The sequence below is a fragment of the Phocoena phocoena genome, chromosome 2 (assembly GCF_963924675.1).
Source record: "Phocoena phocoena chromosome 2, mPhoPho1.1, whole genome shotgun sequence".
Taxonomy (NCBI): domain Eukaryota; kingdom Metazoa; phylum Chordata; class Mammalia; order Artiodactyla; family Phocoenidae; genus Phocoena; species Phocoena phocoena.
The window spans coordinates 26,715,432-26,742,137 of record NC_089220.1 but is presented as its reverse complement, the minus strand read 5'-3'; the positions used below and the strand labels follow the sequence as shown (position 1 = coordinate 26,742,137).

General features: G+C 39.1%; 1 protein-coding gene across 1 annotated transcript in view; it reads left to right on the top strand.

Annotated features, from left to right (window-relative positions):
• Positions 1-26,706, top strand: part of TTLL5 (tubulin tyrosine ligase like 5) — a 253,665-nt gene that overhangs the window by 4,313 nt on the left and 222,646 nt on the right. The window contains exons 2-4 of the mRNA XM_065871649.1: positions 1,897-2,003; positions 13,977-14,059; positions 15,777-15,883. Coding sequence (XP_065727721.1) covers positions 1,897-2,003; positions 13,977-14,059; positions 15,777-15,883 — 297 coding nt within the window. The remainder of the gene's footprint in view (positions 1-1,896; positions 2,004-13,976; positions 14,060-15,776; positions 15,884-26,706) is intronic.

Genomic DNA, 26,706 nt, shown 5'->3' with positions numbered 1-26,706 from the left:
AAATATAGTGAAAAAAATTCAAGTTGGAAGAGAGCATAGGAATCATCTGGCCCTATACCCACATTTTACAGGCGTTTAAGATTAAAAAGCAAGCAAACCACACACACAAAATCCTTCTTGCACCCTATAAACACCAATTTCTCACAAATGGGCACTGTCACCCAAGTCAAATTGCAAGAAAAATAAGCACCCACATTCCATTTCTAGAAACCAGGAAATGAACTAGGTATGGTGTTCTCTGCTCCTCAATAAAGCTCTTGGCAGCTCATCCCAAGTCTAAAGGCTGCCTCACCTCTGAGATTGGTAGCCTGGCAGCCTGTGCATTCAAAGCATGGATCTGTTTAAACCTGTATTGGGAGGGTCTAACTTGGCCCTGAGGTTTGTGGTATGGCCTTTGTTAAGGAGTGTGGTCATGTGAGTTTTTGAGAGCAGCCTGAATCTTGGCTAAATGGATCTTATTCCATAAAAGGAATTAATTTCAGTTCCCAAAGGGTTGAGTTTAAGGTGTTTATACAAAAAAATCACTGAAATGTGTGATGAGGGAGATGGAAGGGTGGAAAGAGCACAGACACTTGGGTTCTAATACCTGTTCCTTTGCTTAACCAGCTGTATGACCTTAAGCAAACTGCTCAACCTCTCTGAACACTTTTTCTTCAGTTCATAGTGCAGGCAAGAGGATTAAGTGAGATAAGATGTGAAAGCTTTTAGTGTAATTCCTGACACATAGTAGGGACTCAGGTCATTTCTTTCCTACCTTCACGCACTAAGGCAGTTGGAGATTTTTCTCATCTGTGAATAAATACACATCTGTCTGAGATTGATTAAACAGAGATTTCTGGAAGATAGGAAGAGAATAAAGTCAGAGGTCCTTTTCTGGAGGAAAACATTGTTCCGTTTGGTATAGGCTTCCTTTAAAATATGTGGTTTTAATGGGGGTACTTGTATTAATTTAGGGTTCCTAGCTCAGAATCTTAGGATGGATCATCAAATTGGCTTAAAAAGGGACTATAGGGTATAAAAGTGGTCTGTCAATTATTGTGACTGTGTTAGTTAGGATTCTTATTTGTGCCAGGGACTAAGACATAAATTGTCCTAAATAATAAAGGGAATTTATGAACTCATATTTAGGAAAGACTTGATTCTGCAACTGCACGTTTACCACTCAGGGTCTCATTTCTCTTGTTCTTTCAGTCAGGCTCCCACAGACTTTCTCCTTTACCAACAGCTCCAGGCTCTTCTTCCAAGGTCACAAAATGACACTTGTACTTCCAGACCTCATTCCCTTTTTTTTTTTTTTTTTTTTTGTGGTACGCGGGCCTCTCACTGTCGTGGCCTCTCCCGTTGCGGAGCACAGGCTCCAGACGCGCAGGCTCAGCGGCCATGGCTCACGGGCCCAGATGCTCCGCAGCACGTGGGATCTTCCCGGACCGGGGCACGAACCCATGTCCCCCGCATCGACAGGCAGACCCTCAACCACTGCGCCACCAGGGAAGCCCGACCTCATTCTCTTACACCATCAAGGGGAGGAGGCCATTTCTCCTGCAACTGCTACAGAAGAGAAAGCATCGCTTTCTTAGAGGGTCACATGACATATCTCCTGACACACTGGCTCCAGCTGGTTTATGTCCTCATCCCTGAACCAGTAACTATAACTGGGGGATGGAAAACCCTGATTGGCTAAAGCCAGTCAAGACCCATCCCTACAGCAGGAACGGAGTTAATCTTAAACAGACCATCTGACTAAGAATGGAAGATGAATGGTTTCCCATAGGACATTTGGGATGCTTGTTCCAGAAGAAGGGGAAAGGTGCTGAGCAGCAAACCACAGTGACCTGCTTCAGTCGTTAACTCAGATTTTGAGCTGTAAATTAATAAAGTCTTTTATTACGGTTGTAGAGATCATCCATGTATCATGTGGACTGGAGGCTACAGGAGAATTCCAGTTTTGGTATTCCATGCTGAGGCTATTCTGACAAAGGACAACAATGTTCGAGTAATTGGAGGTAGGTATGAGCTTCCCCACTGAGGGAAGGGCTGGGCATGGCCCTGATAGCCTCATCTTACAGAAAGTGATAACCATATTTAGTTAGGGAAAGGGCCTTGGTCATGAGAATATTCTGTTGATATTTTTATACTTGAACGGATTATTTGTGATTTCTTAAATTGTTTTCTGCATATTAAATTATTTTTCCTCTTTTTTTTTTGAATTACGTGTACATGTGTTTATTTTTTTGTTTTCTTCTTCCAGTTTTATAGAGAGATCATTGACGTACACCACTGTACAAGTTTAAGGTGTACAGCATAGTGATTTAACTTACATATATCATGAAATGATCATCACAATAAGTTTAATGATACTGTTTTTTATAATTACGGTAAAATACACATAACAAAATTTACTGTTTTTACCATTTTAAAGTATACAACTCAGTGGCATTTAGTACATTCACAGTATTGTGCAACCATCACCACTATCTAGTTTCAGAACATTTTCATCTAAAAGTAAACCCTGTACCCATTAAGCAGTCACTCCCCAACCCCCTTATCCCAGCTCCTGGCAACCACTAAGCTTTCTGTCTCTATGGCTTTACCTAATCTGGATATTTCATATAAATGGACTCATACAATACATAGCCTTTTGTGTCTGGCTTCTTACACTTAGCATAATGTTTTCAAGGTTCATCCATGTTTTAGCATATGTCAATACTTCATTCCTTTTTGCGGCTGAATAACATCCCATTGTATGGGTATACCACATTTTGTTTATCCATTCATCGGTTGATGGATAAGTGTTTTCAGCTTTTGGCTCTTGTAAATAGTGCTGCTATGAACATTCATGCACAAGTTTTTGTTTGAACACCTGTTCTTAGTTCTTTTGGGTATATACCTAGGAATGGAATTGCTAAGTTGTATGGTAATTCTATGTTTAACTTATTAAGGAACTGCCGAATGATTTTCCACAGTGACTGCACAATGTTATGTTCCCACCAACAATATATGAGAGTTGAAATTTCTCCATATCCTCAGTAACATTCGTTGTTTTCTGTTTTTTAGAATATAGCTATACTAATGGGTGTGAAGTGGTATCTTATTGTGGTTATGATTTGCATTTTCCTAATGATTAATGACATTGAGCAGCTTTTCATGTTCCTTTTGGCCATTTATATTATCTCCTTTGGAGAAATGTCTGTCAAGGTTTCTTTGCCTATTTTTTAATCGGGTTGCTTATCTTTTTGTTGTTGAGTTGTAAGGGTTCTTTATATATTCTGGATACTAGACCCTTATCAGAGAAATGATTTCCAAATATATTTTCCTCTGTGGTTTGTCTTTTCATGCTCTTGATAGTGTTCTTTCATGGGGAAAAGTTTTTCATTTTGATGATGTTCCATTTATCTACTTTTTCTCTTGTTGCTTATGCTTTTGGTGTCATATCTAAGAAACCATTGCCTAACCCAAAGTCATGATCCCTATGCTTTCCTCTAAGAGCTTTATAGTTTAAGCTCTTAAATTTAGAGCTAGATGGTCTTTGTTCCATTTTGAGTTAATTTTTTTATATAGTGTGAGATAAGGGTCCACCTTCATTCTTTTACATGTGGATATCCAGTTGCCCCAGCATGATTAGTTGAAGAGACTATTCTTTCCTTACTGAATAATCTTGGCACTATTGTTGAAAATCAGTAGACCATTAGATGTATGGGTTTATTTTTGGACTCTTAATAATTCTGTCAGTCTGTTTGTTTATCCTTATACCAGTGCCATATTATTTTTATTACAGTATCTTTGTACTAAGTTTTGAAATTGGGAAGTGTGAGTCCTCTAACTTTGTTCTTCATTTTCAAAATTTTTTTGCTATTCAGGGTCCTTTGCAATTCCATATGAATTTTGGGATCAGCTTTTTCATTTCTGCAAAAATGACTGTTGTGATTTTGGTAGGGAGTACATAGAATCTGTAAATTGCTTTTGGAAGTATTGCCGTCTTAGTGTTAAGTCTTCCAGTCCGTGAACATGGGATGTCTTTCCATTTATTTAGGTCTTCTTTAATTTCTGTAGCAACGTTTTATAGTTTGCTGTGTGCAAGTCTTATAGCTCCTTGGTTAACTTTATTCTTCAATATTTTATTCTTTTTGATGCTATTATAAATGGAATTGCTTTCTCAATTTCATTTTTGGATTGTTCATTGTCAGTGTGTAGACATACTATTGATTTTTTAAAAATAAATTTATTTTATTATTTTATTTTATTTATCTATTGTTTCTGGCTGCATTGGGTCTTCGTTGCTGTGCGAGGGCTTTTCTCTGGTTGCGGCGAGTGGGGGCTACTCTTCGTTGTGGTTCGCAGGCTTCTCATTGTGGTGGCTTCTCTTGTTGTGGAGCACGGGCTCTAGGCGCACCGGCTTCAGTAGTTGTGGCACGTGGGCTCAGTAGTTGTGGCTCGTGGGCTCAGTAATTGTGGCTCATGGGCTCTAGAGCACAGGATCAGTAGTTGTGGCTCATGGGCTTAGCTGCTCTGTGGCATGCGGGATGTCCCAGACCAGGGCTCAAACCCATGTTCCCTGCACTGGCAGGCAGATGCTCAACCACTGTGCCACCAGGGAAGCCTTACTATTGATTTTTTGTATACTGATCCTGTATCCTGAAACCTTGCTGAACTCATTTATTAGCTCTACTAGTGAGTGTGTGTGTGTGTGTGTGTGTGTGTGTTCTTTAGGATTATCTCTATACAAGATCATGTCATCAGTAAATAGAGATTTTACTTCTTCCTCTCTAACCTGAATACCTCCCTACCTCCCTCTCTTTCTTTTTCTTCTGCTTTTTCCTAATTGCTCTGGCTAGAACTTCCAGTACAGTGTTGAATAGAAGTGAAAATGGGCATCTTTGTCTTCTTCCTGATCTTTGGGGGAAAGCTTTCTGTCTTTCACCATTCGGTATGATGTTAGCTATGGGTTTTCATAAATGCCCTTTATCATGTTGAGGAAGTTCTCTTCTATTCCTTTGTTGAGTGTTTTTATCATACAGCGGTGTTGCATTTTGTCAAATGCTTTTTCTACATGAATCGAGATGATTCTATGTTTTTTTTCCTTCATTTTATTAATGTAGTATATTACATTGATTGACTTTTGTATATTGAACCACCTTTGCATTCCTGAGATAAATCTCACTTGAGCATGGTATATAGTCCTTTTAATATGCTGATGGATTTGGTTTGCTAGTATTTTGTTTAGGATGTTTGCATCTGTATTCATAAGGGATATCGTTCTGTAATTTTCTTTTCTTTTGATGTCTTTGTCTGGCGTTGGTATCAGGGTAATGCTGCCCTCATAGAATGAGTTCCTTCCTCCTCTTTGGAAGAGTTTGAGAAGGATTCGTGTTAATTCTTTAAACGTTCGATAGAATTCACCAGTGAAGCATCTAGTCCTTAGCTTTTCTTTGTTGGAAGGTTTTTGATTACTAGTTCAACCTCTGCTTATCTATTCTATTTTCTGTTTCTTGTTGAGTCTGTTTTGGCAGTTTGTGTGTCTCTAGGTTATTTTCCATTGCATTCAGTTTATCTAATTTTGTTGGCATACAGTTGTTCATAGTATTCTTTTATAATCCTTTTTATTTCTGTAATACAGTAGTAATGTCCCCACCTTCATTTCTGATTTTAGTAATTTGAATTTTTTCTCTTTGTTTTTAGTTAGTCTAACTAAAAGTTTGTCAATTTTGAGAATCATTTTAAAGAGCAAACTTTTTATTTTGCTTACTTTCTCTATTGTTTTTCTATTCTTAATTTCATTTATGTCCACTCCTCTTTGACTTTAAGCAGTGCTCTGAATCATGGTGTTAGCCTGTAGCTGTCTTCAAAGGTTACATACTGTGGATCCAGACTTTTGTGCGATATGGTGGAAAGGGTCTATACATGGGTTCTCAGTCAATATTTCAGATCCCAGCTTTGGCATTTACTAGCTGTGAGTCTTGTGCAATCACTTAAACTCTCTTAATCTATTTCATTATTATAAAATGGAGATAATAGCTACCTTGCAGGCATTGTAAGAATGAGATCACTTATGTTCAGCACACAGTAGGCATTCAAAACTTGTGCTGCTTACTCTATTTGTTGAACAGGATCTGCTCTACCTTGAGAAGACTTTAAGGTCTGTCCTTGCCCCATAATAAGGCAGGGTTCAAAGGACGGTGAGCACCTGCTTCTGGGATTTGAATTCTCCTCCTTCCCCAAGGGTCTCGGTGTTCTAATCCCCTCAGCAAGTTGCTAGGTTACCACTTAAAGGGACATGGTTCATTCATGTTCTCTGAAGCTGGAGTCTCTGAAGATTTACTAACATTTGCTGAGAGTCTCCCACTAAATATGATTAGAGTCAGAACATCAAAGGTGCATAAAAACAACAGAAGTAAATAATCCTCCCCCCACACACACACTTCTTTTGGTTTCTTTGGATTCATAAAAGAATCCATGTATTCTGTGGCAATAGACCCTTCCTTTGTAGAATACCCAACATTTATTGGAAATTAGCATCCATCAATGTAATCATGCCATTATTCAAGCAATCACTATTTTCTAGAACCTCTAAGTCTTTGGATTATTTTCCTGTACATCTTCCTGTGTTTAAGGAAGAAGCCACTAAACTTTTTTCTCAAACTCTGTTTTTTTAAATTTTCTGTATATTCCCAATTCCTTGAGGTTTAATAATTTTCTTCACCTTCTTTTATGAAAAGAACAATTTGAATGAGTTTGTTAGTTGCTACCTCAGATTTCTGAATTGTTAAACACTCTTGGTCTATTTTTTTTTTTCTCTCTCTCTCTTAAATAGCTGACATAGATCTGCTCAGATCATAATACTGAGTTAAATCCCCTTGAGAAGTGTATCTGGGGCATTAGTTATCTTCTGTTGATCTTAGAGTGTTAGATTCCAACCTTGTTTTTTCTGTTATCTATTAAATGTTTCATTGAATTCACTGTTAATATTTTGGATACAATAAGATTTCATATGCTTTATTTGTGAAATATTCCAGGAGTATGTTTTTTTCCTCACCATATCCATGTTTTTTTTTCAAAATTGTGTATACTTTGAACATATAAATGGGATTGCATTTTATTTTATTTATTTATTTTAAAGTATTTATTTATTTATTTGGTTGTGCTGGGTCTTAGTTGCAGTAGGCAGGCTCCTTAGTTGTGGCACGTGGGCTCCTTAGTTGTGGCATGCAAACTCTTAGTTGCAGCATGTGGGATCTGGTTTCCTGACCAGGGATTGAACCCGGGCCCCCTGCACTGGGAGCACAGAGACTTAACCAGTGCGCCACCAGGGAAGTCCTGGGATTGCATTTTAAGGGCAACAGATATTTTCAATTTAATCTTTTCCTAGAATGAAGTATTTTGTATTTTGCCTCTGAATGTGTCAGTTTCATAAATTTGGATTTGTATAGACTAGCACTGTCCAACAGAAATATGATGTAAGCTGTATATGTAATTTTTCAGTAGCCTTATCAAAAAAATAAGCAGAAATAGGTGAAATTAATTTTAATAATATATTTTATTTAATCCAAATTATCATTTCCACTTTTACTCAGTATAAAAAAATCGTGAAGATATTTTACATCCAGTGTGTATTGTACACTTTTAGTACATCTCCATATGGTGCAAAAATTTCATTGGAAGCATTTGGTCTGTATTTAGATTTCATAAATGTTATAGTTGAAATTGTAGTCAATTCCTATGTTCAAGTTGTTCCAAACAAGTTTTCCAATAACTGAATTGAGTATCAGTTTTAAAATTGAAAATAGAATTTATTAAAGTTAAATAAAATGAGAAATTCAGTTCCTTTGTCACACTAGTCACATTTCAAGTGCTCAAGTTACATGTGGCTAGTGACACCCGTATTCGACTGTGCACGTAAGGACCCAGTTTTCTGACAGTAAGGCAAGGATACACTGTGTTGCCATCGAAGGGGTTATTCTTGTATTCTAAAGTCAATGGAATGTTAGTTTTATCTTCATTCTAGTTTCCCATGCTAGTTTGGACCAAACCCCTTAGGGTGCTTCTGAGCTGACAGTTAGATTATTGGTTCCTTGATTGTCTTTACTCTGCTACAGTCAGTCCTGGAACTTGCCAGGGGTCCTAGTTCTTCAGATTGTCCCCTGCGATGCATGTGAGTTGTTGAAGAGGAAATTCTACAGTCTCATAGTGGAATTGGTGAGATGCGTGTGTGTTCAGAGGCTTAGATGTTGGGTGTTTTGCAGTTTGCTAGCAGGACCGTGCCCTGCCTCTTGTTTTTTTATGGAGGAAAACATGGCGAAGGTGGTTCTGTCATGAACAGTTGAACAGGTTCAGTTTGTAGTTGCAGTTCTCCATTTGACTCTCGCTAGGGAGAGGTAGCCCAGGCTTACCAGCTATTTCAGGAGAAGCCTAGAAATCTAGATTTTTATGTGACTTCTTCCAATTTTAAAAGGTTAGCAAATAATTCAACTTTATACTGAAAACACCACAAGGGATGGACAAACTGTCTATAGGCTGGATTTGGCTCCTGGGTTACCATTTTATAATCTCTGGTCTAATATGCGCTGGTAATCAGCATTATTGGTTGTAGGGCCATTGGACACAGAGCATGAATGCGGGTTAAAATCCCTAAAGCAGTCACAGTTGCTTCCCATCATTCCACCCTGCCTCTCTTACACTCCCCTTTTAGAACATGTTCAATGTATCTGAGTTGGGTTATAGTTAGTTGGTTTGGATTAGAAGTAAGTGGCCAGGGACTTCCCTGGTGGCGCAGTGGTTAAGAATCCGCTGCCAATGCAGGGGACATGGGTTCGAGACCTGTTCTGGGAAGATCCCACGTGCCGCGGAGCAACTAAGCCCGTGCGCCACAGCTACTGAGCCTGCACTCTAGAGCCCCCAACCCACAATTACCGAGCCTGCAAGCCACAGCTACTGAGCCTGCATGCCACAGCTACTGAGCCTGCATGCCACAGCTACTGAAGCCCATGCGCTTAGAGCCCGTGCTCCTCAACAAGAGAAGCCACCGCAATGAGAAGCCCGCGCACCGCAACAAAGAGTAGCCCCTACTCGCCTCAACCAGAGAAAGCCTGCACGCAGCAAGGAAGACCCATCACAGCCAAAAATAAATAAATCAATAAATTTATTTTAAAAAAAAGAAGTAGGTGGTCACTGCTTACATACCATGAGAATCAGGTCTGCCATTGAGCACAGTGATGACTGCATTTTACTTCTATATTAGGAGAAGTAGGAGAAAGAGTATTAATAGCATTTTTATTTTTTAACTTGCTATATAAAATGTATAATTTACTGTGTATTAAACTATGTATTTATATATGTATTAGTAGCTATTTTACTATGTGTTTACTGTTTTACTGTATGAAATTATTTTTCTATGTATCAGCAAGCTTTCTTTTTTCGGGGGTCTGCACCGTGCAGCTTGCAGGATCTTAGTTTCCCAACCAGGGATTGAACACAGGCCACAGCAGTGAAAGTGCCGAGTCCTAACCACTGGACAGCCAGGGAATTCGCATATCAGCAAGCTTTCCTATTCTAAAAGCTCTACGTGTATTAACTGATTTAGTGCTTTTAACTACCCTGTGAGATAAGTACCTTTGTTATCAACCCCATTTTATAGGTGAGGAAATTGAGCATAGTGAAATTAAGTAACTTATTTAAGACAGCAGGCAGGAAGTAGTAGAGCCAGGGTTTGAACCCCGGCAGTTCAACTCCAGAGACATACTCTTTCTTTTATTATTCTCCTCCTCCCCCAGTCCCCACATAATCATTCTCTATTTTTCCACACACCTGACCGATCATCTTCTCTGTGGCCTGGGGCAAGCACTGCAGAACAGTCAGAGAATCGGGTGCAGTCCTGGTCCCCAGCAGTTGATGAGGCTTTGGCTTTTTTATGTACAAAAATGGAGCTGTCAGTGATCAGTTATCACAATGAAAAAGACCTGGTTTTCTTTTAGTTTTCTGAACATTTTATTTAAAGAAATAAAAAAACCATCTGGCAAGTTATAAGTATAGTGCAATGAATTCATGTATACTATTTCCTTGCTTTCACCCGTTATTAACATTTTGCCATGTTTGCTTTACCTTCTTTCTCTCTCGGAACCATTTGAAAATTAGTTCACATACTTCAGACCTAAATACCTTATTCAACATGTTTATCCTAAGAACAAGGGCATCCTCTCTATAACCACAGTACACTGATGACACTCAGGAAATCTGTCATTGCTAAAACACTCTTATCTAATATACAGTCCCTGCCCAGATTTCCTCAGTTGTTCCAATTTTGTCCTTTATCTTTATTTTTTTCTTTCAAATCCAGAATCCAATCAGAGATTGCATTTAGTTGTCATATTTCTTTAGGCTCATTTATATCTACAACCATTTACTGGATTTTTTTTTTTTTTTGGTCTTTCGTGACATTGGCATTTTTAAAGATTCCAGACTAGTTGCTTTGCAGATGTCCTTAAGTTTGGGCTTGTCAGATTGATTCCACATGTTTAGATTAAAAAGGTTGAAAAAGGTTAAAAAGAATAAAAAAGTTGAAAAAAATTTGTAGGAATATCATTTAATGAAGTCATGTCCTCAGTGTATCACATTAGAAATCATGTGATGTCATTATATTGCATTACTGGTGATGACAAGTTTGACCATTTGGTTAAGATAGTGTTTACCAGATTGCTTCATTGTACAGGTACCCTTCTCCTTTGTTAAAAGCATTCTCTGGGATGATATTTTGAGATGTATGAATATCCTGTTCTCCAGTAGTCTCTGACTGTTGGAATTCATTGATTCTTGTCTGAATCACTTACTATTGCAGTTTTTGTAAAATGGTGATTTTCTATTTCAGTTTTTCCTTCTACATTTATTAGCTGGCTTTTCTGTAAAGAAGAGCTTTCCCTTCTATGCGAAAGTTAATAGTCTCCCAAAGATGTCTACCTCCTAATCCCCAGAACCTGTGAAAATGTTACCTGACTTAGCCAAGCGGAATTGAGGTCATAGATGGAATTAAGGTTGCTAATCAGCTAACCCTTAAGATAAGGAGATTCTTCAAGTGGGCCCAATGTAATTACAGGAGTCCTTTAAAATAGAAGGAGACAGAAGAAGACTCAGACTGTTGCAGTGTGAGAAGGACTAGACCTGTCATTGCTGGCTTTGAAGATAGAAGAAGAATAGGGGCAGCCTCTAGAAGATGGAAAAGGAAACGAAGTGGACCCTACCCAGAGCCTATAGAAAGGAACGCAGTCCTGCCAATGCCTTGATGACACTTGTATCGTACTTCTGACCTAGAAAACCAGTAGTATACCTTCTCACTTTCTTAGCAGTGTGGATTCATGAGTTGTTTTCTTTCTTATAAGTGAGTTAAAATCTTTTTCTGTCAGTATTCATTTTTATATTCAGATTTCCTCAAATTTGGCCTTGGGGAGCCCCTTCAAGATCCTTGTGCCAAAAAAAAAAAAAAAGGTCTTCCCTGGTGGCGCAGTGGTTGAGAGTCTGCCTGCCGATGCAGGGGACGCGGGTTCGTGCCCCAGTCCGGGAAGATCCCGCGTGCCGCGGAGCGGCTCGGCCCGTGAGCCATGGCTGCTGAGCCTGCGCGTCCGGAGCCTGTGCTCCGCAAAGGGAGAGGCCGCAGCAGTGAAAAAAAAAAAAAAAGATCCTTGTGACATGTTCTCAATCCTTGTGACTGTCCTCTTTTTTGGCATAGCAAGCTATTCCACACCTATCTTGTACTTTCCTTCCCCAACTTGGAATCAGAACACAAACTCCTTTTTTTATATCTTATTAGATTTATTATGTTCATATATCTCCAAAGATTGAATGTGTCCTGGATTGAGCTATCTTACAGTCTTAATGAATATACAGTTGAGCATAAGAATAAATTAAAATTTTTATAAATAATAAACATAAAAGTAAAAAAAAATCCATTTCTTCATAATATGAATTGAGCGTTTACAAAACTAATTGGTTCATTTATCCATGGTTGAATATTGCTTATTGCTGGAATGAAACAGAGTTCAGCTGATTTCTCTTTCTATTGATTGTTTTTATAGAGGTAAGCTTTAGGAAACCTTAGAACACAAACTCTTGAGCAGTGCACTGTGCTGCTGCTTACATTAAATTCTGCACTGTTTTTCTTATAAAAATATTGCAAAGACAACATAATAGTGATTGACCATTGGGAAAACCTTGTAACTGGGCTTTAAAGTTTGCCGCAAGAATGAGAAGTATGGAGTGTCTGGCCTTATCATTCCAATCCTCCTGTGTCTGCTTGGCATGGTGTTCCTGCCAGGGCTGGGCAAGTAGCAGCAGGAATTTATGAATATTTTCACATAGAGTTATAAAAAGAAATGCTTATCTTTGACTGTAGAGGCTGAATTTTGTTCCGGAGCCTGTCCATAAGTTTCTGTATTATACTCACTCAGAAATGGTTCAGTATGCAGTCCTTTAAAAAAATCGTTCTGTAGAATTCTTAGCTAACAGTTTATAGTGATGCATAGAAAGAGATTGAATGTAATGCACCAGAGAAAACTTTAGTCTTTGGGGCTATATAGAAACCTCACGTGATTACAGACATTCCTCTTAGACAGGGGTCACAAGCACAGAATGCCCTCAGGGGCCTGGCAGGAGATAAGAATGAGTGAAGCAGGTCAGGTGGGGACGGTGCTGAACTGGACAGCGCAGGCCTGTCCTGCAGGGAGCACTTGCACTTCTCTGGTTGACTCTTGCCTTGCCAGAGAGAGAGCCCAGGGTTGCCAGGGTTTTCAAGAGAAGTCCAGAAATCTAGATTTTTTTTTTTTTTTTTTGCGGTACGAGGGCCTCTCACTGCTGCGGCCTCTCCCGTTGCGGAGCACAGGCTCTGGACGTGCAGGTTCAGCAGCCATGGCTCACGGGCCCAGCCGCTCCACGGCATATGGGATCTTCCCGGACTGGGACACGAACCTGTCCGTGTCCCCTGCATTGGCAGGCGGAATCCCAACCACTGCGCCACCAGGGAAGCCCCCAGAAATCTAGATTTTTATATGAATTCCTCCAGTTTCAGAAGGTTAGCAATTAATTCAATTTTATTTTTAAAGCACAAGGAGGAACGAACAAACCATGTCTGCAGATTGGTTTTGGCCCTCGTGTCATCAGTTTATAACCTCTGGTCTAAGATATGCTGGTAACCAACATTGTTGCACATGAGGGCTATTTAGAACGGCGTTCTTAGCCTTTTTGGTGCAGTGGGTGGCGTTGGCAGTATGGGGAAACTTATGGGTCTCTTCTCAGAATAATGTTTTCTAAGTGTATTTTAAAAATACATAAGACTACAAAGAAAATAAATTGTATTAAAATATAGTTCTCAAAATAGTTTTAAAAACCAAATTTGTGATATGTATGCCTTTTATTAGTGCATTAAATAACATGATCTAGTGGTAGGTCTGTTCACTGCCATAATTTTTAAATACTGTGGGAGTAAGCGATTTTTTTTGGCCGTGCTGTTCGGCTTTCATTATCTCAGTTCCCGACCAAGAATTGAACCTGCACCACGCAGTGAAAGCCCGGAGTCCTAACCACTAGGCCACCAGAGAATAAGTGATTTTTTTTTGAGAATAAGTGATTTTTTGAGGTAACTGTAACAACTGTAAAAGAATGTTAGAATACCTGATATCTGTTGGTGGCAGGGTCACAGGCATTGCTAATACTATTCTCCTTTGTTGCCTACATTCCTAATTGAAGGTAATGTTAAGTTGGAACTAGAATTTGGTGAAAACAGGGATGTCATTCCCCCCGCCCCACCCCCATCTATGTTTAGTGACAGTCAGTGAATCTCAGGTTTAGGACCCTTAGTCCAAAATAATCCTCAACCTACTTATAGTAGCCTAAGGATAACAGTATTGTGTTATTGAGTGTAATTAGTCCAGCCACCATCTTACAGTTTATTTCTTTCTCTATAGTTAGCTTACTGAACTTGATTCTATGTTTTTCTTTAGAACGTTATCACTTGTCTTACAAGATCGTACGAACAGACAGTCGCCTGGTTCGCAGCATCCTGACAGCCCATGGATTTCATGAAGTAAGCTCATTTTTACTACCTTACCTTATCTGCTCAAAAGCTGAAAATCCTAGCCACCTAACTGACTGTCAGCTAACAGGGCCAGCTCTAGAAAGTACACGGGACCACTCCTGAGTACAATGCAAGTACTCAGAACTTGCATTGACTTTCTGAGTCACTTTACCAGTTTTTCCTTGAAATACATGGAAAACATTTCCACAAGATTTTGTGGGGCTTTTTTTTAGGGAAAAAAACATTTTTTTTCCTTGCTGTATTTTTAGGCATGGGCTAGAGGCAGAGTTTCCCATAAGGAATTGTCTAATACCCAATTAAACCTCTTTGATTGCAAGCAACAGAAACAGACTCTGCCCAACATAAACCAAAAGGGATTTATAGTAAAGATGTACATAGAATGGCTAGCAGAACCAGAGGAAAAGCTGAAAAAGCAGACCTTTGGAAGAAGAGAGAATGCAGTAGCTCCAGGGATCTGGCAACAGAAGTCTTCAAGACCACCTTTACTGCTGTGGAATGAATCGACTGCATTCATTGTCCTTGTGCCTTTCTCTGCTCAAGAAGCATATTCTGGAGATAGAATGATTAGCCTAGCTTGGGTCAAGGGTCCACTCCTTGGGGGAAGGGAGGGGCAGGTGATTGCCAGGTCCTTTAAAACCAAGGAGTATGTTATTCCCAAAGAAAATTGGGAAAATGGGGATTTGAAATCAAAAGGCAAAGGCAAAAATGCTGGAGGGACTTCCACTGTGGATATTTTGAGACAGTTGATAAAAGTCTGGTTGCTCGCTTCTTATCCTAGGTTGACGTATGAAGTAGACATTTTGAGGAAGTTCTGATACCAGTTTATATACTGTCTTTGTTGCTGTTTTATTTCCAGGGCTTAACATGGTACCTGTCACATCAGAGGCAGAGAGTACATAATTGTTGAATGAATGGACAAATGAATTCTAATGAATGAATGAATGAATTCTAAGTTGATTTGCTACTATAAGGTTTTAGATCCATCATCACTTTATACCCAGCATCTGCAAGGATATAAGGACAGTCTGAGAAGGGAGTTTTGGGGTTGGGTCCTCATCTCTCACTTTGATATGCAAGAATATTTAGAGATATCATGAACTTTTATAAAAGGATTAATTCTACTTTTTGCATGTGAGACTTGTCCAACTCTCTCATTCTTTAAACTTGCTTATCCCTCTGTTCTGTACACTCAGCTTTTGTCTTACTAAGCTCACATCCTAACTGACCCGCCCCTGTGAGTGCTCTGTGGATGAAAAATCTCTGTGACTTTTAACTTCCATCGTTCTTCCAGGGGCTGTCTCTGGTTCTTTCTCTTTTTTTTAAATAAATTTATTTATTTAATTTTGGCTGCGTTGGGTCTTCATTGCTGCGTGCGGGCTTTGTCTAGTTGCGGCGAGTGGTGGCTACTCTTCGTTGCGGTGCGCAGTCTTCTCATTGCGGTGGCTTCTCTTGTTGTGGAGCACGGGCTCTAGGTGCACGGGCTTCAGTAGTTGTGGCACGCGGGCTCAGTAGTTGTGGCTCATGAACTCTAGAGCGCAGTCTTAGTAGTTGTGGCGCATGGGCTTAGTTGCACCGCGGCATGTGGGATCTTCCCGGACCAGGGCTCGAACCCGTGTCCCCTGCATTGGCAGGCGGATTCTTAACCACTGTGCCACCAGTGAAGTCCCTCTGGTGTTTCTTATCTTGTCTTTTTATCTGCCCTTAGGTTCACCCAAGCAGCACTGACTATAACCTAATGTGGACAGGATCCCACCTGAAGCCCTTTTTACTTCGCACCCTCTCTGAAGCACAAAAGGTTAATCACTTTCCCAGGTAATGCTCTTGTAGCTACTTTGCTCCATTTAAAGGTACCTGACATTGAGGCATGTAGCCAGCAGAGATAATTAACATCCTTTAAAAACAAAAGAAGTCTGTGATATAGGGCAGCAGTCTGCAAATCAGACTGAGGTGTTCACATCCCTGGACATACCTGAAGACTTTGCAAGGACTCTGTAGGATGGATGGTTTTAAAATACACTACTTCTGGATTGCAAATCCCATAGATTCTCTTTCCTAAAATTGAGCTGCTTGTGAGCCCCTCATGTGGATAGGTTCTCCCTTCTCACCTTCTTTTTCATAGTTACCGTCTTTTCCCTTTATAAAAGAACGGCCCACCTAGAATCTTAAAATGGTGCATTGTCCTAGGGTGTAAAAATTTCAAGGGTTCCAAAGAAAGGAACAAAAATATTGGTGTTTAATTCAGGTAATAGCATAATGAATCTTTTTGCATGGTAATGATTTCCATTTCTTTGCTTTAACAAAATTGAAGAAGGACATAATCAAGTAGTCAGCTGATAGATCATTAAATATAAAATTTAAAGATAGGTCATCTTGTGACTTTTGACATATAATTAGAAAAGAGTTCAAAGAATTGAATGATATTGCTATATTAAACTTCAGCCAGTCTCATTGGTTAACATCAGCCTAGAGAGGCAATATTGCCTAGTGGCTAGAAGCACGGGCTCTGCAGCCAGCTAACCTGGGCCCAGATCGCAGTTCTGCTGACTGATCTTGGGCAAGTGAGCTTTCTGAGCGTCAGCTTCCTCATTGGTAAAGAGAAGGTACTAATGACACACACTTTGTAGGACTATCGTGAGGATTTAATAAGTGCTTAGAACATCACATGCCTGCCACATAGTAAACACTATATAAGTGTTCGCTATTACATTTGTGAACAAGGTTTCTTAGTGTTTACATCTATGAAAGAGAAAATAGGAATAGAATTGATGCTGAAACCCTGCCTTATTCTAGCAGTGAGTAATTTTCAACTATGGAGAGATACATGACCTATTGGAGAAGAGGGCAGCTAATCTCATCTGTCTAATGAAGAGATGCAAATCTAATAGGAATTTTGTTATTTGCTCAGTGGTTGAGTTATATTTTATTTCCAGGACTTATGCCCCAGGTACTCACTCATGCTAACAAGTTTTGTTTTCGGTCACTTCATATACTTGTCTCCTCATTTTTTAGAAACGAAGGCTCTTTCTTGATTATTCAGTTCTACTGTCTTATACTCAGTCAATGTGTATAAATACCCAGCCTATGCTGTCTCTAATGTCAAATAGTTTCTTCATAATCTTAGATAAATGTATATTTTGAATCTTTATAACAAGTTCCAGTTTTATTTTATGTCTGAGCTTCATGGGCAGAAAGTAATTTAAACTTTATTTTCTTCCTTACTGCCTGGAAGATGTGGATTTGGTTTTCTAAATGTGTGACTGGGTGCTTGAAGTGAATCAGATGCAACTATTTTAAATAGGTATTTAAACAGTCTTAAAATAGCTCACAGCAGAGACTGCATTCCTAATTCCTGTTAGTAGTATATTATTTATTTCAATAGTTTCTGAACTATTACTGTAGGTGTATAGGAATTCCACCTCAATTTGGACTCAGTCAGTATTAATAAATTCTAACCTATATTTTCTTCACTTCTCTTTGAATGTGTTGTACATGTATGTTTGGGAGTATTAATAATCCATTACCTAAATGCAGTATACTTTATGGCTTCTGGTGCTCTGTATTTTCTAAGAAAATACAGAGCACCAGAAGTTAGAAGTCTTTTTCAATCCAGAGACTTCTAACTCACATGCAAGAGGAATGCAAACACTTGAAGTGTTTCCAATATTATTGTGTACTCTTTTTATGGAATATTTTTTAAAAATAATTTTAGACTTTTAGAAAAGTTGCAAAAATAATATAGAGTTTCTATGTGCCCTTTACCCAGTTTTCCTAATGTTAAATGAGTTATAACCATAGTATAGTTATCAAAATGGAGAAATTGATGTTAGTATAATGTACATTCTAATAAAAATTTATAATATTTACGGTGTTTTGATGAATTGTGTACTATGTTCTTACAATGATAGGTCAATATATGTATAACAAGTACAGCCTTATGATCACAGGAAACTTAAAAATATTAAATGTAATTTGTATACATATTTTCGTTGTAGAGAAGGTATAATATAATGTACAAGACATACAAGCATTAAATATGTTCTGTTAGGCTAAGCTGTTCTTTGGGGGAAATGGAATGGAAGAAGTAAAAACAAAAGTGGATTGGGGGATGTCTGGGCGGGAGTAGGGGAGGCTTCTGGGGTGCTGGGAATGTTCTATGCTCAGTGGTGTTCACACAGGTGACCAAAATTCATCATGCTCTGCAGTTGTGATTTGTGTACTTTCCTGTTCATATGTTACTTTCAGTTAAAAGTATAGTATTATAAAAAGTGAAAAATTTACTGACAAAAAGAGCCTTTCCTTTTATAGTACTTTTAAAATGTACAGTGGCTGGTGAATCCTGATGTTATTTAGGTTCCCTTGAATATACTTAAAAGGATACTGTTATAGTTTTATTTTTAAATTATATTTGCCATTCATTGGATCCTTTGGAACATTTTAAATTTATGATGAAAAACCTTAGATGCCACCAACAAAAAGGATACATAGTTTCCCAAAATTTGTATTGGGAGCACCAAGCAAAAATGTTTGGAGACCACTAATACTGGGTAACTGTAGAAGAATTTGTTGTTTTTCTTATCCTCTGGTTCAGTGTTTGCTTTTTTTTTTTTTGATTTTGACATACCGTTGCATTCAAGAGTTTATTTTATTTATTTATTTATTTATTTATTTATTTATTTATTTATGTTTTTCTCTTTCTGACTTACTTCACTCTATATGACAGTCTCATTAGATCCATCCATGCCTCTACAAATGACCCAATTTCATTCCTTTTTATGGCTGAGTAATATTCCATTGTACATATGTGCTACATCTTCTTTATCCATTCGTCTGTTGATAGGCATTTAGGTTGCTTCCATTTCCTGGCTATTGTAAATAGTGCTGCAGTGAACATTGGGGTGCATGTGTCCTTTTGAATTATTGTTTTCTCTGGGTGTATGCCCAGTAGTGGGATTGCTGGGTCATATGGTAATTCTATTTTAATTTTTTAAGGAACCTCCATACTGTTCTCCATAGTGGCTGTATCAATTTACATTCCCACTAACAGTGCAAGAGGGTTCCCTTTTCTCCACGCCCTCTCTAGCATTTGTTGTTTGTAGATTTTCTGATGATGCCCATTCTAACTGGTATGAAGTGATACCTCATTTTAGTTTTAACTTGCATTTCTCTAATAATTAGCGATGTTGAGCAGCTTTTCATGTGCCTCTTGGCCATCTGTATGTCTTCTTTGGAGACATGTCTATTTAGGTCTTCTGCCCATTTTTTGATTGGGTTGTTTGGTTTTTTTTGTTTTTTGTTTTTTTTTTTTTTTTGCGGCACGCGGGCCTCTCACTGCTGTGGCCTCTCCCGTTGCGGAGCACAGGCTCTGGATGCGCAGGCTCAGCGGCCATGGCTCACAGGCAGAGCCGCTCCGCGGCATGTGGGATCCTCCCGGAACAGGGCATGAACCCGTGACCCCTGCATCGGCAGGCAGACTCTCAACCACTGCACCACTGGGGAAGCCCTGTCTTTTTTAATATTGAGCTGCATGACCTGTTTATATATTTTAGAGATTAATCCTTTGTCCGTTGATTCATTTGCAAATATTTTCTCGGATTCTGAGGGTTGTCTTTTCGTCTTGTTTATGGTTTCCTTTACTGTGCAAAAGCTTTTAAGTTTCATTAGGTCCCATTTGTTTATTTTTGTTTTTACTTCCATTACTCTAGAAGGTGGATCAAAAAATTATCTTGCTGTGATTTATGTCAAAGAGAATTCTTCCTATGTTTTCCTCTAAGAGTTTTCTTGTGTTTATTTTTTTTTAGATATCTTTTTTTAACATCTTTATTGGAGTATAATTGCTTTACAATGGTGTGTTAGTTTCTGCTTTATAACAAAGTGAATTGGCTATACATATACATATATCTACATATCTCTTCCCTCTTGCATCTTCCTCCCTCCCACCCATCTAGGTTGTCACAAAGCACTGAGCTGATCTCCCTGTGCTATGCAGCTGCTTCCCACTAGCTATCTGTTTTACATTTGGTAGTGTATATACGTCCATGCCACTCTCTCACTTTGTCACAGCTTACCCTTCCCGCTCCCCATATTCTCAAGTGCATTCTCTAGTAGGTCTGTGTCTTTGTTCCCATCTTGCCCCTAGGTTCTTCATGACCTTTTTTTTTTTTCTTCGATTCCATATATATGTGTTAGCATATGGTATTTGTTTTTCTGACTTACTTCACTCTGTATGACAGACTCTAGGTCCATCCACCTCACTACAAATAACTCAATTTCTTTTCTTTATATGGCTGAGTAATATTCCATTGTATATATGTGCCACATCTTCTTTATCCATTCATCTGTCGATGGACACTTAGGTTGCTTCCATGTCCTGGCTATTGTAAATAGAGCTGCAATGAACATAGTGGTACATGACTCTTTTTGAATTAGGGTTTTTTCAGGGTATATGCCCAATAGTGGGATTGCTGGGTTGTATGGTAGTTCTATTTTTAGTTTTTTAAGGAACCTCCATACTGTTCTCCATAGTGGCTGTATCAATTTACATTCCCTCCAACAGTGCAAGAGGGTTCCCTTTTCTCCACACCCTTTCCAGCATCTATTGTTTGTAAATTTTTTGATAATGGCCATTCTGACCAGTGTGAGATGATATCTCATTGTAGTTTTGATTTGCATTTCTCTAATGATTAATAATGTTGAGCATTCTTTCATGTGTTTGTTGGCAATCTGTATATCTTCTTTGGAGAAATGTCTGTTTAGGTCTTCTGTCCACTTTTGGATTGGGTTGTTTGTTTTTTTGATATTGAGCTGCATGAGCTGCTTGTAAATTTTGGAGATTAATCCTTTGTCAGTTGCTTCATTTGCAAATATTTTCTCCCATTCTGAGGGTTGTCTTTTGATCTTCTTTATGGTTTCCTTTGCTGTTCAAAAGCTTTTAAGTTTCATTAGGTCCCATTTGTTTATTTTTGTTTTTATTTCCATTTCTCTAGGAGGTGGGACAAAAAGGATTTTGCTGTGATTTATGTCATAGAGTGTTCTGCCTATGTTTTCCTCTAAGAGTTTTATAGTGTCCAGTCTTACATTTATGTCTCTAATCCTTTTTTTTTTTTTTTTGCGGTACAAGGGCCTCTCACTGTTGTGGCCTCTCCCTTTGCGGAGCACAGGCTCAGCGGCCATGGCTCACAGGCCTAAGCTTCTCCGCGGCATGTGGGATCCTCCCAGACCGGGGCACGAACCCGTGTCCCCTGCATTGGCAGGTGGACTCTCAACCACTGCGCCACCAGGGAGGCCCTCTCTAATCCATTTTGAGTTTATTTTTGTGTACAGTGTTAGGGTGTGTTCTAATTTCATTGTTTTCCCAGCACCACCTATTGAAGAAACTGTCTTTTCTCCATTGTATGTCCTTGCCTCCTTTGTCATAGATTAGTTGACCATAGGTGCATGGGTTTATCTCTGGGCTTTCTATCTTGTTCCATTGATCTATGTTTCTGTTTTTGTGCCAGTACCATATTGTCTTGATTACTGTAGCTTTGTAGTATAGTCTGAAGTCAGGGAGTCTGACTCCTCCAGCTCTGCATTTTTCCCTCAAGAGTGCTTTGACTATTCAGGGTCTTTTGTGTCTCCAGACAAATTTTAAGATTTTTTGTTCTAGGTCTGTAAAAAATGCCGTTGGTAATTTGATAGGGATTGCATTGAATCTGTAGATTGCTTTGGGTAGTATAGTCATTTTCACAATATTGATTCTTCCAATCCAAGAACATAGTATATCTCTCCATCTGTTTGTATCATCTTTAATTTATTTCATCAGTGTCTTATAGTTTTCTGCATACAGTTCTTTTGTCTCCTTACTAGGTTTATTCCTAGGTATTTTTTTATGCTTGTTGCAATGGTAAATGGGAGTGTTTCTTTAATTTCTCTTTTAGATTTTTCATCATTAGTGTATAGGAATGCAAGGTATTTCTGTGCATTAATTTTGTATCCTGCTACTTTACCAAATTCATTGATTAGCTCTAGTAGTTTTTCTGGTAGCATCTTTAGGATTCTGTATGTATAGTATCATGTCATCTGCAAACAGTGACAGCTTTACTTCTTCTTTTCCAATTTGGATTCCTTTAATTTCTTTTTCTTCTCTGATTGCTGTGGCTTAAACTTCATAAACTATGTTGATTAATAGTGGTGAGAGTGGGCAACCTTGTCTTGTTCCTGATCTTAGAGGAAATGGTTTCAGTTTTTCTCCACTGATAACAATGTTGGCTGTGGGTTTGTCATATATGGCCTTTATTATGTTGACGTAAGTTCCATCTATGCCTACTTTCTGGAGGGTTTTTATCATAAAAGGGTGTTGAATTTTGTCAAAAGCTTTTTCTGCATCTGTTGAGATGATCATATAGTTTTTCTCCTTCAGTTTGTTAATATGGTTTATCACATTGACTGATTTGCCTATATTGAAGAATCCTTGCATTCCTGGGATAAACCCCACTTGATTGTGGTGTATAATCCTTTTAATGTGCAGTTGGATTCTGTTTGCTAGTATTTTGTTGAGGATTTTTGCATCGATGTTCATCAGTGATATTGGCCTGTAGTTTTCTTTTTTTGTGACATCTTTGTCTGGTTTTGGTATCAGAGTGATGGTGACTTCGTTGAACGAATTTGGGAGTGTTCCTCCTTCTGCTATATTTTGGAAGAGTTTGAGAAGGATAGGTGTTAGATCTTCTCTAAATGTTTGATAGAATTCGCCTGTGAAGCCGTCTGGTCCTGAGCTTTTGTTTGTTGGAAGATTTTTAATCACAGTTTCAATTTCAGTGCTTGTGATTGACTTGTTTATATTTTCTCTTTCTTCCTGGTTCAGTCTCGGAAGGTTGTGCTTTTCTAAGAATTTGTGCATTTCTTCCAGGTTGTTCATTTTATTGGCATAGAGTTGCTTATAGTAATCTCTCATGATCCTTTGTATTTCTACAGTGTCAGTTGTTACTTCTCCTTTTTCATTTCTAATTCTATTGATCTGAGTCTTCTCCCTGTTTTTCTTGATGAGTCTGGGTAATGGTTCATCAGTTTTGTTTATCTTCTCAAAGAACCAGCTTTTAGTTTTATTGATCTTTGCTATTGTTTCCTTCATTTCTTATTTATTTATTTCTGATCTGATCTTTATGATTTCTTTCCTTCTGCTAACTTTGGGTGTTTTTTGTTCTTCTTTCTCTAATTGCTTTAAGTGTAAGGTTAGTTGTTTATTTGAGATTTTTTTTGGTTCTTGAGGTAGGATTGTATTTCTATAAACTTCCCTCTTAGAACTGCTTTTGCTGCATCCCATAGGTTTTGGGTCATCATGTTTTCATTGTCATTTGTTTCTAGGTATTTTTTGATTTCCTCTTTGATTTGTTCAGTGATCTCTTGGTTATTTAGTAGGTATTGTTTAGCCTCCATGTGTTTGTATTTTTTACAGATTTTTTCCTGTAATTGCTATCTAGTCTCATAGTGTTGTGGTTGGAAAAGGTACTTGATACAATTTTGATTTTCTTAAATTTACCACGGCTTGATTTGTTACCCAAGATATGATCTGTCCTGGAGAATGTTCCATGAGCACTTGAGAAGATGGTGTATTACGTTGTTTTGGGATGGGATGTCCTATAGATATCAATTAAGTCCATCTTGTTTAATGTATCATTTAAAGCTTGTGTTTCCTTATTTTTTTCATTTAGGATGATCTGTCCATTGGTGAAAGTGGGGTGTTTAAGTGCGCTACTATTATTGTGTTACTGTCTACTTCCCCTTTTATGGCAGTTATCATTTACCTTATGTATTAAGGTATGTTGGGTGCATAAATATTTACAATTGTTCTATCTTCTTCTTGGATTGATTCCTTGATCATTATGTAGTGTCCTTTGTCTCTTGTAATAGTCTTTATTTTAAAGTCTATTTTGTCTGATATGAGAATTGCTACTCCAGCTTTCTTTTGATTTCCATTTGCGTAGAAATCTTTTTCCATCCCCTCACTTTCAGTCTGTATGTGTCCCTAGGTCTGAAGTGGGTCTCTTGTAGACAGCATATATACAGGTCGTGGTTTTTTTTTTGTTTTTTTTTTTTGTGGTACGCGGGCCTCTCACTGTTGTGGCCTCTCCCACTGCGGAGCACAGGCTCTGGATGCGCAGGCTCAGCGGTCATGGCTCACGGGCCTGGCCGCTCCACGGCATGTGGGATCTTCCCAGACCAGGACACGAACCCGTGTCCCCTGCATCGGCAGGCGGACTCTCAACCACTGCGCCACCAGGGAAGCCCCAGGTCGTGTTTTTGTATCCGTTCAGTGAGCCTGTGTCTTTTGATTGGAGCATTTAATCCATTTACATTTAAGGAAATTGTCGATATGTATGTTCCTATTACCATTTTCTTAATTGTTTTGGGTTTGTTTTGTAGGTCTTTTCCTTCTCTTGTGTTTCCTGCCTAGAGAAGTTCCTTTAGCATTTGTTGTACAGCTGGTTTGGTGGTGCCGAATTTTCTTAGCTTTTGCTTGTCTATAAAGGTTTTAGTTTCTCTGTTGAATCTGAATGAGATACTTGCAGGGTAGAATAATCTTGGTTGTAGGTTTTTCCCTTTCATCACTTTATATATGTCCTGCCACACCTTTCTGGCTTGCAGAGCTTCTGCTGAAAGATCAGCTGTTAACATAATGGGGATTCCCTTGTATGTTATTTGTTGCTTTTCCCTTGCTGCTTTTAATATTATTTCTTTTCTGTTTGATTTTTGATAGTTTGATTAATATGTGTCTTCGTGTGTTTCTCCTTGGATTTACCCTATATAGGACTCTCTGCACTTCCTGGACTTGATTGACTATTTCCTTTCCCATGTTAGGGACGTTTTCAACTATAATCTTTTCAAATATTTTCTCAGTCCCTTTCTTTTTCTCTTCTTCTTCTGGACCCCTATAACTCGAATGTTGGTGTGTTTAATATTTTCCCAGAGGTCTATGAGACTGTCCTCAGTTCGTTTCATTCTTTTTTCTTTTTTCTGCTCCACGGTAGTTATTCCCACTATTTTATTCTTCCAGGTCACTTATTCGTTCTTCTGCCTCAGTTATGCTATTGATTCCTTCCAGAGCATTTTTTTTTTTGGCTGCGTTGGGTCTTTGTTGCTGCATGTGGGCTTTCTTTAGTTGTGGTGAGCAGGGGCTACTCTTCATTGCGGTGTGTGGGCTTCTCATTGCGGTGGCTTCTCTTGTTGTGGAGCACAGGCTCTAGTTGTGCGGGCTTCAGTAGTTGTGGCATGCAGGCTCAGTAGTTGTGGCTCGCAGGCTCTAGAGTGCAGGCTCAGTAGTTGTGGTGCATGGGCTTAGTTGCTCCATGGCATGTGGGATCTTCCTGGACCAGGGCTCGATGCCGTGTCCCCTGCGTTGGCAGGTGGATTCTTAACCACTGCGCCACCAGGGAAGCCCCTTCCAGAGAATTTTTAATTTTATTTATTGTGTTGTTCGTCACTGTTTGTTTGCTCTTTAGTTCTTCTAGGTCCTTGTTAAATGTTTCTTGTATTTTCTCCATTCTGTTTACAAGATTTTGGATCATCTTTACTATCATTACTCTGAATTCTTTTTCAGGTAGACTGCCTATTTCCTCTTCATTTATTTGGTCTGGTGGGTTTTTACCTTGCTCCTTCATCTGCTGTGTATTTCTCTGTCTTCTCGTTTAGCTAAACTTACTGTGTTTGTGGTCTCCTTTACGCAGGCTGCAGGTTTGTAGTTCCCATTGTTTTTGGTGTCTGCCCCCAGTGGGTAACGTTGGTTCCGTGGGATGTGTAGGCTTCCTGGTGGAGGGGACTAGTGCCTGTGTTCTGGTGGATGAGGCTCGATCTTGTCTTTCTGGTGGGCAGGACTGCATCCGGTGGTGTGTTTTGGGGTGTCTGTGAACTTATTATTATTTTAGGCAGCCTCTCCGTTAATGGGTGGGGTTGTGTTCCTGTGTTGCTAGTTGTTTGGCGTGGTGTGTCCAGCACTGTAGCTTGCTGGTCGTTGAGTGGAGCTGGGTCTCAGCGTTGAGATGGAGATCTCTGGGAGAGCTCTTGTTGATTGATATTATGTGGGGCCGGGAGGTCTCTGGTGGACCAACGTTCTGAACTCGGCTCTCCCGCCTCAGAGGCTCAGGCCTGACACCCGGCTGGAGCACCAAGACCCTGTCAGCCACGCGTCTTTTGGGAAGTCTGAGGTCTTCTGCCAGCGTTCATTAGGTGTTCTGTAGGAGTTGTTCCACATGTAGATGTATTTTTGATGTATATGTGGGGAGGAAGGTGATCTCCACGTCTTACTCCTCCACCATCCTGAAGGTCCCCTCAGCCTGGTTCATTGTTTCTAATTCCTTAATGATAAGCGTCACTAGGGGTACTTTACATTCATAGGTCTTACTGCAGACTCAAGGCATCACCATCTCCAGGGAAGGTGTATATTTAAAAAGCACCTTCTAGGTGCTTAATCTTTCTAGGTAAATATATACCTAGAAAGTTATATATTTAAAAGCAATGAGGTGATCTGTATCTCAGTCAAGTTTGGAAATCACTGATCTAGACTAAATCACTGTTACATTGTGGTCTCTGGACCATCTGTACCAAAATCATCTGGGGTCCACACTCAAAATGCAGAGCCCTAGACTTCATCGCAGAATTTT